The sequence below is a fragment of the Myotis brandtii genome, unplaced genomic scaffold (assembly GCF_000412655.1).
Source record: "Myotis brandtii unplaced genomic scaffold, ASM41265v1 scaffold524, whole genome shotgun sequence".
NCBI classification, from domain to species: Eukaryota; Metazoa; Chordata; class Mammalia; order Chiroptera; family Vespertilionidae; genus Myotis; species Myotis brandtii.
Window position 1 is genome coordinate 675,998 of NW_005369911.1, and position 16,157 is coordinate 692,154.

At 44.4% G+C, this 16,157-nt stretch overlaps 1 protein-coding gene across 1 annotated transcript in view; it reads left to right on the forward strand.

The window, feature by feature from the left end:
• The first annotated feature begins 8,363 nt into the window (after positions 1-8,363).
• Positions 8,364-16,157, forward strand: part of DPYSL3 (dihydropyrimidinase-like 3) — a 33,956-nt gene continuing 26,162 nt past the window's right edge. Inside the window, exons 1-3 of the mRNA XM_005877650.2 lie at positions 8,364-8,451; positions 12,854-13,038; positions 15,400-15,564. Coding sequence (XP_005877712.1) covers positions 8,432-8,451; positions 12,854-13,038; positions 15,400-15,564 — 370 coding nt within the window. The 5' untranslated portion in view covers positions 8,364-8,431. The remainder of the gene's footprint in view (positions 8,452-12,853; positions 13,039-15,399; positions 15,565-16,157) is intronic.

Genomic DNA, 16,157 nt, shown 5'->3' on the forward strand with positions numbered 1-16,157 from the left:
ATAGGATCCTGTTGGAACGAAGCTGGAGCCGAGTTTCCTCATCTGCACAGAGAGGTCTCACCCATCGCACGTGGATTGGAGGCCTAAGAAGGAGCAGTGCAAGACAAAACAAAAGAGTAATGAAACACAAAAGTAGCAGATAAACCCCGACCAAAGATGGCCATGGATTCGTTCTCCAAAGCACTGACTTTTCTTTAGTCTGTGTTCTACTTTGCACTCAGGTCCTGAGCCACACGTTTCTCAGGCAGTTTATAATAGTAATGACTCACTTCTATTAGTACTGCAATTTGGATTTGCCTTTAATTGTGCATCTATATAATAAGAGCAATAAAATAGAAATGGTAGCATGGTGGTAGGGTTATTATATTAATATTTAAAATGCTTACCACTTATGGTCCAATCCTGCAGCGTGACATTTAATTCTCACAGTAACTCCTTGAGGTCGGCATAATGATCTGTACCTTATAAATACATAAACGGGCCTTTTTGGAGAACTACACCTTCACTCAGCAGAGGAAACTGAGGCCCAGAGACAGATCAATTCACTTGCCTAAAAAAAAATCACACAAATAAGTAGGTGGCAGATGTATCTCTAGCGTCCACTCTCCCTAAGAGCTCTGCAAAATGGTTTTCATTCTAGGCAGCCTCCTTTCTATTTTCCCTCCCAAAAGCTCAGCTAAAAATGTGCCACATTTCTTATTTGACTCACATCTGAGATACATACTCTTTTCTGATAAGGGATGTTTGTTCCCACATTCGACCTTCCCCACCCTGCCTTTCCCTCTTCACCCCGACCTTATGATCCTCATAATCTCCTCCCTCTGCTGCACTGCCTGGGGCCTGGCAGGTCCCTGTGATTTTGCTTTAGGCCCTGCTTTTGCTTCTGATGGGCCCAGGTCCATGTCTAACCGGTGACCTTTCGGTGCGCAGAACAACACTCAACCTACTGAGCCACTCTGGCCTTGCGGTAACCTTCCTTTTTAACAACGGTAGCAGATCTGAGCTCAGCCTTTAGAACCTTTCTGAAGGCAGCAAAATGTAGCCAAAACTTAGAGCAATGTTTTTATTCCTACTTTTAACGTCTATTTTTGGTAAGTGATACTGGCTTAGAATTTATGGGAGGTAGAGGGTGTTTCCTGTAATAACACATTTATTTCAGCATGATACTAAGTCAATAATAACAGCACAGTTTGTACCAGGATATGCCAAATATCATGAAAACAGTGTATAAGTGACCAAGGTTTGGGCTTCCCAGGTCCAGGAGACCTTCCTGCTTGAGACTGGAATGGCTTGGTGGCTCCTCCTGGCAGGGCTGGGTTGCCCCTCCCCTCCCCATCCTCTCGTTCCTGGCCTGGTTACCCACTTGTGCTTATCCGTGTCTGGAAACCTGCTGAAGATGGAGAGACTGTTATCAGGGGGCTGGGATGAAGGAGCCGTCACGGCCGTCCCCTGCTGGACTCTGACCGAGGGCTGGCCACATCACTTGGCTGGCCCTTTGAGAGATGCATCTTCAGAACGGTTCACGTGACCTTCTGGGGAGGGGAGAATGCCCGTAGCTGACTTTGATGTTCTGGTCGAGAAGACTGAGCAACCTCCTGTCCTGGTTAATGTTACCCCCGGCTACTGCTTCCTCTGCCGGCTGCTTTGCCTACCCTGCAATCTGTCCCTGCAGGGCCCAGCCAAGCATGATCCCGTGCACACAGTGCTTCTCCTTTGGGATGCATTTGGCTTGGTGGGCTGTGCTTTGAAGGGGGTGCCCCAGGTTAACCTCCATCTAGCACACCTTTGATGGTCATAGTGTGTTGGGATGATGAGAGGAAAAAGGAAGTGTGTCTGGGCTCTTAGAGGAAGGTAGTTCAGAAGTTTGGAAGAGCCAACCCTGCCAAACTATTGTTTTTGAGATTCCTCTGGAGCAGTTCAGAAGTTTGGAAGAGCCAACCCTGCCAAACTATGCCCAGTTTCAATGAAGACTCAGAGCCAGGGCACTGCATTGCTCTTCAAGACGTGTGTTTTCTCCCGATGTTTTCTGTCTCTCTGTCTCAATGGCACGTTTGTCATTGGGGGGGGTCCTAGAAACAGACCCATGCCTGGGGCAGGGAGTATGGGTTTGGGGGCAGGTTGAAGACCTTTCCACCCACTCTCCATTCTTCCCGGAAGAGAGCAAGCAGATTGTTATCTCCTCATGGAGGCTTATTTCCAAAGGAGGAATGACCTGGAGGGGCATGGGAACTTGCCCTTGGTGGAGGAGGGGGGTGACGAGGGGTGACCTTGGCTGCTGGTGGCAGGAGCTGAGAACAGTTGCTGAGGGCTGGCTAGGGACTGGCGTCTCTTTGTGGCAAGGTCTGTAGATTTCGATGAACAAAATGTAGTTCAGTTCTGCGTGAGCATTTGTGAGAGGGGGTGTTATAGTGGCCAGTTGTAACGATAAGGAATAATAATAATGGTGGTAGCTCACATGTCTGAAGCATTTGTAGCATGCCAAGCAGAGTTCAGCCCTTCACATGTAGTATCCCCATGATCCTAGCCAGCACTCTGAGAGAGAGGTATCATTGCCCCGTTTCGCAGGCGATGCGACTGAAACCCAGAGAGGTGGAGTCACTTGTCCAAACACAGGTAGTGTTCGTGTTAGAATTTAAACTCGTGTCCGTGTGTCTCGTCCAAGGTGCGTATTTAACAGCAGAGCCTGGATGAGAAGCTTGGTCTCCTACGAGCCCACGGGTGCCTTGTTCTGAACACCATTTTGAGTCAACTGGACTGTCTCAGGGAGCCTTTTCTCTTTCTTCTTTGAGACACATTAAGCGCCATGTCAGTCAGTGGTGACTGAACTGGAAAGGAAGACAAAACAGGCTTGGCACTTCACATGTTAATGGATGCTGCTTCGGGGAAGAAAAACAAGATTTCATCCATGTAGTCTGTCCGTCCTGCTGTATTCTTAGGAGCACAAGTGTTTTTAGGGAGTCAAACCTAATTACCCAGAAGGGAATGTGTTTTACATAGCCACCGGCGCCTTCCCCTGGAATTCTAAAGGATCCCGCGTCCCACTTGAGGATGGGAGTCAGGTTCTGTGATTTGAGCAGAGGTAACACCATATGTGATTTTGGAAGACTCATCTCTATTCTGTACCCTCTTTTTCTCTTCCGAGGATTCTAGCTTTTACTCTGAGCTGCTGGAATGTCCACCGCACATACAACTGAGATGCTTTAAGTACTGTTCTCAGGCTGACTTTATTGATGCGAAAAATCCACGGGGGCGTGGGGAGGGGGCTTTGGGAGGCATATTCTCATGACCCCAGGTAGACAGAGGTGATAAGTTCTTGAAGTTGAAGACTAGATGAGGAAAATGAAAACGGGAACCAACATCTCCAATAGGCTTGAGTTCAAGGTTCTGTTCTTTCATTCTCTATTCTCATTGGAACCCTAGCCTTTCCTGTTACAACTGTTTCCTCCTGCCTTCCTTCCTCTCCACTCTCCCTCCATCCCTGCCTCCCTTGTTCTCTCTCTCTCTCCCCCCTCCCTCATTCTCACAAACTCCTAATTTTTTTAAAATATATTTTTATTGATTTCAGAGAGGAAGGGAGGGGAAGAGCAAGATAGAAACATCAATGATGAGAGGCAATCATTGATCAGCTGCCTCCTGCACACCCCCCTACTGGGGATCAAGCTTGCAACCGGGGCATGTGCCCTTGACCGTAATCAAACCCGGGACCCTTCAGTCTGCAGGTCGTCGCTCTATCCACTGAGCCAAACTGGCTAGGGTGCAAACTCCTAATTTTTTGTATTGGTTTGTCTTAGTTATCTGTATATACTAGTGAAGGAAAAAAGATTTGATTTCATCACTTTCTCAGGCTTCAGGGACCTGTGCTACCCTGGATTGTGACTCAGGTCCCTTTATGAACTGCATTGACACATACGGGGCAGGTTTACTGCCCTGACTCTCTGTAAGTGGCAGCGGTGGAAAGTTACTGGATTCCTAAGGTTACCTCCCGCAGAGCACCGGTCAGCAGTTTCAGCACTTGACAGTCAGAGTCAGTATTAAACAGCGAAGAGAGCCCTGTCAGGAAGAGCCACTTGTCATACGGGTTAAGACACTTGGTACAGTGGCTTCCGATGGAAACGGGTGTAGCGCCTCGAGGTAGAGACCTGGATTTTCTTCCAACTGGAACTAATCGACTCTGTCACTCAGAGGAAGTCACTCACCTCTCTTTGATAAATGGGAAGTCACCCCTTTTCAACATACTTCTTAAGGCTTTAAAATATTAGGGTATGTAAATAATATGAATGGAATCAATATAACTAATATTTAGAGATGTTTACTTGTGTGCTGGATAGTTTATATATGTGTACACACACACACACACACACACACACTTTATTCCTGGCAGCCACCCTGTGTGACAAGCTAGCTATTATATCCACTTTTAGCTAATAAAAAAACACCTGAGATTCTGAGAGGTTAAGTCCTAACTCAAGATCACACGCCTCGTTAAATGGTCTGCCCAACTCTCCCAGTAGTGGGAGAACCCAGCTGGACCCACACTTACTAGCTGGTATGCCCGGCACTCCTATGGGCTCTCAGAGCTCGCCACACTCAGCCCTGGGTGACTGTGCAGGGTCTAAGGCAGAGAGAGTCCTGGGCTGATTGCTTCGGGCTCTGAATAGCTTCATTTTGCATTCCAGATACCCTCCAGATTATCCCAGTGTGCTCTAGCAATACCCTCATCCTTTTTATACCTCATTCCAGGAGAAACATTGGTAGGCTCCTAACGAGACCATTTTACCTCCTTGGGCATCAGCTCATGGATGCTAGACAACTTCAGCTGCCGGGAACAGAAAGCCCACAAAGCCACAATCACCCATCCTTTCTAACGTCATCCTTCTAATCCTAGAAGTCAGATGTGTTCGTCTTGTTGGTTTTTGACCCCAGCATGTGTTAGTTACTCTCTAAAGCTGATCCAGGAATTCACGAACGAGCATGTTCTGTAACAAGTGAGGTTTGGTTTTATGTGGCTTGGGAGTGGTCAGCAGGTATGTCATCCTTCAATGACAAGCCCAAGGCTGGCTTTTCAGACTTTTCTGTGTCTAGTAACAGTCTGCCTGGGCTGCCCTTTGTCGTGGATCCCATCCCACATGCATGGAAAGAGTTAATGTGAATAAAGCAGTTTTATTAACCACTTACATAAAAGTTAGGGGGACAAGCTGAGGATGCCAGGGCAGCATCTCTTGGAGTTCTGTGAATTGAGGTTTTGGTGGCTCTGTTTAGATCCCTGATTATTGTGCCTGAGGAGGTGTATTTAATTATCATGTGAAGGGTTTCCAATGGTGTTCACTCCACTTAGATCAGCTCTTATTAATTCCCCAATGTACATGGGGCCTGAGATAGCTTCTGCCCCTGGCTGACATTTGATAGGTGTTGAAGGAAGTGATGAGCAGGCCAGTGGCTCAGGGATGGATGTCCCCAGGCAGGAGGATGGTCATATTTCGTAGCTGGTCTCCGTTCAGGCAGTAACTGGCTCCTTTCTAAAACCCAGCTTACCTCACCTCTTTGTAGAAAGATAAAAGAATATCAGAAAAGCACTGAGCTACAAGAGGGGACTCTTACTAGTATAGTTACCAAGATTGTTGTTATAACAAAGCTCCTACTGGAGGTGCTTCTGTCACCCTCATAAGCACACAGAACCGTGCCTGGGGCAGTGGTTTCTGCTACTGATGTGTGACTTGGTCCTGGGCTGGCTGATGACACCGGAGCTGTGTATGGTGCTTATAAAGTATAGATGTGACTAGAGCAGGGCATGGGAATCTGTGTTCTCTAGTGTAGGAAGCACAGTCCTAGGACTGACTGCCTCATAAATTTTCAATTGCTGTTAAACCAGTAGATTAGAATTGCCTTCCAGGTTTTTTTACATAAAAGTCCAATTTTTTGGCCCCTTTTCATAATTTTCTGACTCAGATGGCCTTTCCATCATACCGATATAATACAACTTCCTGTTTCCCACCCTTCACTCATTCATTTGGCCATCACCTAACAGCTGTCAAGGATGGGCTGCAGGAACTAAGGTAAAATGATCAAAAGACACATGGTTCCAAGACTAAGAGAGTCTTTGTCTGGTCAGGAGACAATTGAACAATAAGCCAGCTATTATAGAGCAATATAATTGTGTGAACTAAATTGCAATGGCAGCAGGTGGAATTTGCTGGAAAGTCAGGTAACGTGTCCTAAGGGAGAAACCCTTTGACTGTAGGCTGAACAAAGGAGAGGACGGTTGTTGGGTGCCAGGTAAACAAATGAGAAAGCAGAGAGAACATCTTTGCAAAAGCTCAGCCTGATATGAGATAAGAACTACACGCTTCAACAAGTTCTGCTGTTGTATAAAATATGAGGCAATACATGATATAAAGAAGGGTAGACATACTGACCACGCCCAGATCACGAGGGGCTTGTAGATCATGGGTGCTGGGAGTTTGTATTTGACCTTATTACTGCATCTCCTCACCACATATATAGGTTCTTTCTAAGCGCCTCATTGATCAGTATCTTTTAAAAATCCTCTCCCCTGACAATACGGCATGATGAAATTTCTTATGCTCATGCAATACCTTGGAAGCAGGAGAAACTAAGTGGTAATTTGCTTTATTGCTCATGGATCCCTCGTTTCAATTCTCATTTTCTGGCCCTGTCCACTTTAATTTTTGAAGCCAGAGGTCAGCTCTTGTGTAGGGCTTCCTTCCCCATAAAACCTATGTTCTCAGACTGAAGAATCTCAGAGGGAAGGAAGCTTCGAGAAGAGATTAACCAAAGAACATATGCATATGTACTTTACCTATGGATACAAACAATAGGATGGTGAAGGCCTGGGGCGGGGCAGGACATAGGGAAAAGGGACATAGGTAATACTCTCAATAATAAAGATTTAAAAACTAAAATAACACCTATGTTGTCTTTGAAAGCCAATGTCTGCCTCACCAACTTCATTTCATGCCACTTTCCTCTTTGATCCCCAAGCTCCCCCCACACTGCTCTTTTTCAGGTTTTCAAATAAACCAAACGTACCCCTACCTCAGGGCTCCGCACACGCTGTTCCCTCTGCCTGTAGTTCTCCATCTCCACCCCATCTAAATTGATCTTCCCAAAAAGGCCTTTTCCAGCCTCTAGTTAAATAGACAAGCTCCACTCCCCTATATTTTGGGGGCACTTAATACATTTTTACATTTTATTTGTTTTATTGACTTTCTTTTTTCTTTATTGCCAGATTGCCCCATAAGTTCCATAAATGCTATGACCTGCGTGACTCATTCACAAGGGCACCATCCCCACCTATTGAATAATACATATTAAATAATGATTTGCTGAATGAGTGGGCGGATGAAGTCCTTAAGTTTAAACCTTAACAAAACCCAACCTACTATTCTTTTTCATGCTCTGGTGCACTCAACCTAAGATTTCTCTTCTCCCCTATGAACCTAAGGAAGCTTCACCCATCCCTCATGCTGCAGTCTAAGCTCCATTCATTTAATGACATTTTCAGTCTCTAAAGCTGACACTGATTTGTCTATCTCCTGACTTACATGTAAAACACATATTTGTATTTTGTGAATAATCTTGGAATCTACGTGCGTTGTTTCCAGTTGGATCACTCTCCAAACTTCATTTAAGTTGTAATTTGTAAAGACTTTTCTCATCAAGAAAAGCAATTTTTAATAATAAAAGCAATAAAGAAATATATTGCAGATGTGAGAGAGATACTGAATATAATGAAGCAAATATGAATCCTGCATAATTTTTTTCACCTTGAGTTAAGTACTATAGATGTTTTGTCTTCTTTTCCATCGAGTAGTTTTCTTATACATTCCACAACTTTGTGTGCATGTGTGCATACCTGTGTAAGTATCCTGAATTTTAAATGTCACATGACTACCATGTCATTGTAAAGACTTTTAAAGGCTGTTTCATGGTATGCTGGATCCTAAGTGGTTTTGAGAATCACGTGGAGCATCAGCAAAAATACCAAACTGGGTGGTAGGCACCGAAGTATATGTTTTACCACTTTAAATATTGAATGCTCAATGAAGCAGAAACATAATAAAAGGAGTGTCTTCCCTCAAGTAGCTACGCTTCTGATTTGTTATGGTAGGTTGCAGAAGCAAGAGGTGAAACTCCAGAATAATTTGTATTAGAAGCAAAGGCGAAAGACGGGGTCCCCAGCAAATACCCCCAGTTCAAAGGCTGAGTGCATTGAGCGCGCAGATGGCATCAGTAAGTGTGTTCTCACTGGACTTCCAAAGCAAGGAGTTGGGAAAACCTTGGCAGACCACTCTTCTCTGAAGTCTTGACTGCGAGAATGACTGCTGTTCTCTTTTTCTTCTAGAGTGACCGTCTTCTTATCAAGGGAGGCAGAATCGTCAACGATGATCAGTCCTTTTATGCTGATATTTACATGGAAGATGGCCTAATCAAGTATGTATCTGGAACCCTTCTCTTTATCTCTTTGGTTTCATGTCTTCTTCTCCTTAAAAATGAATCTTTATTTTCACCCCTCAGTCTGGATGCACATCATTCTTCAAAAGTGGGAGCTAGCCTTCGTTCACTTGGATCACATGAATAAAGTGTAAAACCTGAGTTTGATCAACGCACTGAGGTGGAGGGCACTTTGGGCCAGCTGCGTTGATGGGCTTCCTATGTGTCTTGGAGAAGTGGAAGATGTGACCACTGTCCTTAAGGATACTGAAAAGTGTGCACAAATTATAGCACCCTAAAATAGGTCCCCCAGGAGCTCAGCTGAGGATAAGTCATTTAGAAGTGTCCAGAGGAAGGTTTTGGGGTGGAGAGGCCATTTAAACTGAACTTTGACTTAGGTAAGAGCACAGATAGGACATATATTCCAGGCAAATTTCCAAATAGATACTTTAGGAATGTAAAATTACTTAGAAAATGGTTTGCTATTGGATGCCTATAAGCAGCACAGCCAGGCAACCTTTAAGTGCAGGTTCCTTACCTAGTGACCTTTAAGGGAAGGGTTTGATAGACACATAGCCTTTCATCACAGAAGGCACGGTACATCCCCAAAGGGATACGATATTGTGTAAAACTAGTGCATTCAACTCATCCTACTAGCCATTCCTGACCTTGTTCAGCTTTATACTTATGTTGTTCAACTTTATTGGCTAGTTTAATATTCTGGTTATGGGAGACCTCTTCCTTATCTTTGAAAACTGGGCTTAGATATACTAGTAAATTTTTGTGGGTGGACATTCCTTATCAGCCCCCCAATCTGAGCTAGCTTCCCCTTCAATATAAAACACCGTGTGTTTTAATCAATTATAGCAATCCTCACACTGTTAGGCCCCCTTGAGAGCAAGGACCATATCTTGTTCATTTTCATATTCCCTGCACTGAACCTAGTATTTAGTATATTGAGCACTTAGCACTTTTGTAAGAGCTACCTTTTATTGAGTATGTAGTATGTCAGGCACTGTTAAATATTTTTACACCTTACCTCATCTGATCTGCCAGAAATCCTATGAAGTAAGTACTTTTATTGCCCTCTTCTCAGATGAGAAAAAAGAACATAGAAAGTAAATAATTTGCTAAAGATCAACATATAAATCAGATACATTGAATGAATGAATGAACAATGCAAGATTTGGTATTTAGTTGCCTTGCCAATTTCCATAAATAATTTTTCATAGTAGAAGTAGGAAAAAATGGAAATAATAGGCAAGCTAACCAATATAAAACAATTTTGTCAAAATATCAGTCACAATTGATTTTATATTTTTTATTGTTAAATATTATTTTATATAGTTGGCTCTCTTTGGAGGTAGTGAATTCCCTCACTTAGAGATTCAGAAATAGAAAAAAAATTATTACCTAATGCTTCTTTCTTATTTCAGAGCTTATGACAGGCATCAGTAATTGATCCCAGAACTTTTCATAGTTGAGTCTTAAATGCAAGTTCAGTCCATCTTCACACACTTATTCAGGCATCTACTACCAGAGTTGAATATGCAAAATGAATTCCTTTTGGCATCTTTATTAGATTGGACTAGGGACCACTTAACAAGGATGTTATAGAAAGAATTTAACCATCAGATGTGTGGGTTGGTGGTGGAGACAAGGTTGGATAAACATGATCTCCATCCAATCCTGACATTTTGTGTGTCTCTAACAACATTCTTAACAGAGTATAAAAACAGAAATACAGGGGGTCCTCAAAGATGGTTTGACTTATGATTTTTTCATGTTATAATGGTTTGAAAGTGATACTCCTTCAGTAGAAATCATAATTCAAGCTTTGAATTTTGATCTTTTCCTGGGCTAGTGATAGAGCGTACAATACTCTCTTATGATGCTAGGCAGCTACAGCGAGGTCATTTTGCCTAACTTTAGGGTAATCTAAATGTCCTCAGTTGACTAAGCTATAATGTTTGGTTAAGTTAAGTATACTAAGTGCATTTTCAACTTACGATATTTTCAGTGTATGAGTGGTTTATTTGGACATATAATCCCACTGTAAATCTAGGAGCATCTATTATTTCCTCCAACTGTTCCACATAGTTGTTTGCCTGCGAATTTTTATGGAGTGCTTGCTATGTGCAAGGCAGTTGTCTTAGTCACTGGACACATGCTATGTCACATGCTATGTTAGATGCCTTTGGGATCCAAGTCATCTCTTCCCCTGGGAACCTTACATAATTTCAGGGGAACTGAATAATGTGTGTGCTTGTGTGTGTGTGTGTGTGCACGCGCGTGTGTGCGCACACATGACAGATTTAACATTACCAGATAATATCAACATCAAATATTAAATTAGTAGAATGATGAGATTCAGAGGGAGAGGACTGGTTAATAAATGGGAGTAGGATAGTTATTAATCATAGTAGCTGATATCTATTGACTTCTTATGTACCTAACATTGTCCTTTAAGTTTAACACAATAACATCTAATCTCCACAACAACCCTATGGAGTAGGCATTTTTATGACATTTTACAGATGAAAAAATTGAGACCTGGTAAGGTTGAGTAACTTGGCCAAGGTCATAACGCTAGTAACTGGCAAAGCCAAGATTGTGCCTCTAGCTACCCCAATTCCAGAGCTGATCTACACTTACTTAATTACTAGACCTGGCTGTCAGTAGAAACTTGACCAAGGAGGGGAGATGGAAGCCCAGCCTTCAGGAATTAATATAACCTTGGTTAGTTCAGTGGAGGAAAAGAGGAAGGCACATCTGTTTGGGGCTTGGTATTGTACTAATTGTCATAGTGGTGCAAGCACACGTGCATCCACACAGAGAGACCAGACAGCTCTTCATGCCCTGGGCTCTCGTTTTCCCTCAGAGGAAAACCAGCAAGAGAGGAAAAACGGAAACACGGCTGGCCAGTATCTGGACTAGAATAGGGTTCCAATCAGAGCTGCATTTTTTCCACAGTGTGTTTTGAATTGTGGTGGCTCTGGAATGGCCCCGTGGTGATGCGGTGAAGTTGAACTCTTAGAGATGTCAGAAATACTTGACTTCAGTTGCAGAACTAAGATTCTGGCAGGCCAATAGTGGACTTCTGGTGCCCCAAGGGAGTTTCCTTCTCGGCTGGCTATGAACAAAGGGGGAACATTCATGATACTGGCAGTGGGGCTCCTGGATCCCCCAAGGTAGGAGGCATTTAATGACAATGTAGGAGCTTATAAATCAGGGTCCTACCTGCAAACCACATTGGACAGGTTGAACTGGCCATTTAAGTCAAGGGTGTGAAGTCACAAATAGTTCAAGCAACATGAGATGGTGTATGAGGTGACATTGTTCCAGGACTAGTTGTGTTTGTTCCTTGCCTGGTGGAAGGTGCCTTGGCCTACTCACCAGCTTCTTCCCCACCCAAGTCCCCCTCTCGTTCTCCCTGGGAGGCTCTGAAGCTTCCTGGGGGAAGGTGTTTGGTTGAGGTTGGCATAATCATCTTCCTTGGCTGGAAGCTTCCACTGAGGTGCTGACCCCGCCAAAGCAGCTGAGAATAGGCGGCTACAGCTCTGACTTCCTCCCTTGCCTTTGTGTGTGATTGATGGGTACATCATCAAGGAAAGGTGGGCTGGGGAGCGAAGACTGGGGTGCCAAAGGACCTCTTTTGTTAGGAGCCCAGGTGAAGCCCCTTAGAGGATAGCTAAGTTCACATGCCTATTCTTTAAATGATTCATCACTCCATGCAATCTCTCCTAAAAAAATATTTATTTCACACCCTATGTCAGGGGTGGGCAAACTTTTTGACTCGAGGGCCACAATGGGTTCTTAAACTGGACCGGAGGGCCGGAACAAAAGCATGGATGGAGTGTTTGTGTGAACTAATATAAATTCAAAGTAAACATCATTACATAAAAGGGTACGGTCTTTTTTTTTTTTTTAGTTTTATTCATTTCAAACGGGCCGGATCCGGCCCGCGGGCCGTAGTTTGCCCACGGCTGCCCTATGTGCTAGACACTCTCAAACCCCTGGGGTTACAGTACTAAACCAGGACACATGTTTTCCCCAAAAAGCACATTGGATTGTTTTGTGTCTGTAAAAATGATTTTCTGTATGTATATCTATTTTTATTTGCTTCTAGATCACTAGACTTGTGAATCTACTGTGATAAATGTGTTCCAATGTTTAAAACTGTTATAATATTACTAGGAGCCCAGCGCGATTCGAAATCGCTTGGTGCCGCCCACCCTCGAGTCACCAGTCCGGCCCTGCCTCCCTCTCCGACCCTTGAAGCAGCCACGGCTGCTGCTGATCAGCCTCTCCCCCAGTTAATTAGCGTATTTCTCTATTATGTATAGAGATGTCTGTCTTTGAAATCACTCTTAAATTGCCAGCTGTTTCACTGTCTTGCCAGGCAAATTGGAGACAATCTGATTGTCCCTGGAGGAGTGAAGACCATTGAGGCCAATGGGAAGATGGTGATCCCCGGAGGCATCGATGTCCACACTCACTTCCAGATGCCCTACAAGGGGATGACCACCGTGGATGACTTCTTCCAAGGGACCAAGGCTGCCTTAGCTGGCGGCACCACCATGATCAGTAAGTTCCCCCACATTATACACTCCTGGTCCCCAGTGTTAGGAGTGTGTTAACCACCGTGCTCTCTGATGATAACTTGTACACGTCCCTTAAGACAGTTGGTAGACTTTCTGCCTGATGGGTCCTGACAGAAGCAGGTTGGAGTGAGGACATTGGCAGCTCACCACAACTGCATGAAAGAGATGCATGAGGTTCATGACAATGAGCTCAGCCATCTCTCCTGTCTTCCTTAGCATTGGGGGCGGGCGTGCAGGTGATGGAGAATCAGAAATGACCACCTCTGGGCCCGTCACTGGGAAAAGCGGACTGAAAAGGTTGTGGATAGTGGGGCAAAAAGTTATTTCAGAACTTCCCATTTGGGTCTCAGGCAGGAGGGGCAGAGAGCATAGCAGAAAGTTTGGTGTTATCTGGTCTGAGCTATTTGTTGACCAGTTCATATTTTTAAGATTGGGCAAGCTATGTCTGTGGTTTCCTTTTTTTTTTCTTTCTTTCTTTTCTGGTAACTATTACAATTCCAAGGAAACCTAGGGAGTTGCATGCCATTGGATTACTGAACAGAAAGTGATCCAGGGCAGTCCTTCCTGTCCCAAGCGAATCCCAGTGACCTGGGTCCCCTCCCAGGCCCCATTCCAAACTTGGTCAGCAAGGGCGCTGTTTATTTTAACACCTTATACATCCACCCACGAACACAGAACAGCCTAAGCCGTAGAATCATTCACTTTCGACAGGAGCCCTAGCAGGCTTCAGCTTCAGCTTCAGCTAGCTGGGTGTGGAAGCCCAGGACAATTGCGTCGAGGCCATAAAAGGTGCAATTCCAGCCAAAGTGGGGAAGCCAGCTGACTTCTCAGCAGCCGCCTGCCCACGGAGGCCCTGGTGTGTGTCCAGACATCAGTAATGTAGCTGCACGCATTTGCTTTCCGATAAGTGCACTTAGGCTGCTTGCGATAGAGGGCTGAGGAAATGAGGGATCTTGGCTTGGCTTTCCGCCATCTGGGCAAGGAGTTGAGCGTGTCAGCATTCTGCAGATGTGTGTTTTGCTCAGTCTTCTGCGTGAGGGAAGGAGCAGGAGGAAAGCCAGAGTTCCAGGTGGCCAGGGAGAAGAGTATACAAAGAACCACACAAGTGTACGTGTCCTTCGTAGACAAAGAACCCAGATATGAAAAAGAAAATAAGGAAAGAAAACCCATAAATTCCACATCACTCTTTCAGTTTGGCTATATATTTTTTTTCCTATTTAACAAAAATAGGATCATAATAGACACACTGTGTTTTCGCCTCCCATTTTCACAAAATGAAATGGCATGGATGTCTTTCCCTTCATTTATTTTTATTCCGCCACAACATGTAGAATGGATGCCAAACCCTCTGTTTTATGAAGGTATCACAATTTATGTATTTACCCAAACTCCCCTATTGTTAGATATTTCGATTGTTTCCAGTTTTTCACTTATGTAAATATGTAATAATTTAGACGGACAGACACCTTTAGAACCCAGATTGTGCATGCAGCGTTGTTTATTCCCGTGGGAATAATTCTTAGGCACAGAAATAACCCTTGAGTTAAGGTATGAAAAAATTGCCAAGGTTTTTGACATTTATTTTATAATTGTTTAAAGGCACGTTGTACCGATTCTCACTTTTCCTCTACTGCCCAGGCGAACTCTGAGGGTGTCACTTTTGCCCTATCCTCACCAACTGTAAATGTTATTATTTTAAAAAATATCGTTTAGGTTGCAGGTACTGCATGAGTAGATTTGGGCCCCAAGGAAACTGGATTCTTGATGAAGAATTTGCATAGAAATAAGATCTGTGGGCCTAGCGTCAGGCTCCTTCAGCCGACAGTGGCTCTCGTCTGACAGTAAGCGTGAGGGTGTCACTCTTCTGGGCCCTGATATAACTCTAAAACCCTTCCTCCACCTTAGGAGGGAGTTGGACTTTTATCTGTTCTAATGACTCCCTACAGTACTGCTAATAATGGCACATAGTATGCACACATTGATAGCTAACGTTAGTTGAGCACTTACTATGTGCCAGGCATCAGGCAAAGCACTTTGGTCATTGGTGCATTTTCCCTCTTCATCTTATAACAAACTTAGAAGGAAGGCACTATGACATCCTGTCTCCCACCCCACTTGGGACCCATTTCAAGGATGAGAAAAATGAGGTCTAGAGAAGCTAGTAATTTGTACAAGGTCCCATAGTTACATGACAATTAAGTCATCAGCAACACTTTCCAAGGTTAATTCTGTGCTCAAGAAATAGAAATCCTGCAGCCATGGCTAAGCAAGCAGGAGCAGGCCTGTGCAAAGGGGAACAGAGGCTGTGTCAGTGAGTCACCCATCTGGGGTCTCTGTCCTTCAGTCGACCACGTGGTGCCCGAACCCGAGTCCAGCCTGACGGAGGCCTATGAGAAGTGGCGGGAGTGGGCCGATGGGAAGAGCTGCTGTGACTATGCCTTGCACGTGGACATCACCCACTGGAACGACAGTGTGAAGCAGGAGGTGCAGAGCCTCATCAAAGACAAAGGTGAGCCCCAGCGCGCCTTCCTCCCTTCCCCCTCGCCCCTCCTCCACACAACATCCACTCATTTGAGTCCCTTCTCCTAGCTTGGAGCCTGGAACCTCAAGCATGCGTGCTGGAAGAAAGGGGCACCACTGCGTTCCAGGCGCTTATTTAGTCCATCATTCTTACTCCTTGCAGGGTCTCCACGAGATGGGAATTATTATCCTCACTTGGCAGATGGAGAACATGAGGCTAGAATGAGTAGCAAGCAGTAGATCTCCCCACAGTCTGGGTTCTTCACCTCCATGCAATGCTGCCCATTTGACAGGGGAAGAAACTGAGGCCAGGCGAGGTTAACTTCATATACAAGGTCACACACGTACTGGACATGAGATGAGGAATTTTTAAGCTTCGTTATTTTTATTCCAAAGGTCAAACTCATTACTATTATATATCAACAGGATCCTCAGATAAGCTAAGATATTTCTGGGAGCAAAGATGTGTTTGTACTAAGGCTAGGAGCTTAGGGCATGAAACATGTCCTCGTGTGTATGGGGTGTGGGGAGTTCCTCTCAGTGAGTACATGGTTTAGGTTCCCATGGTCTTCTTAGACTCCT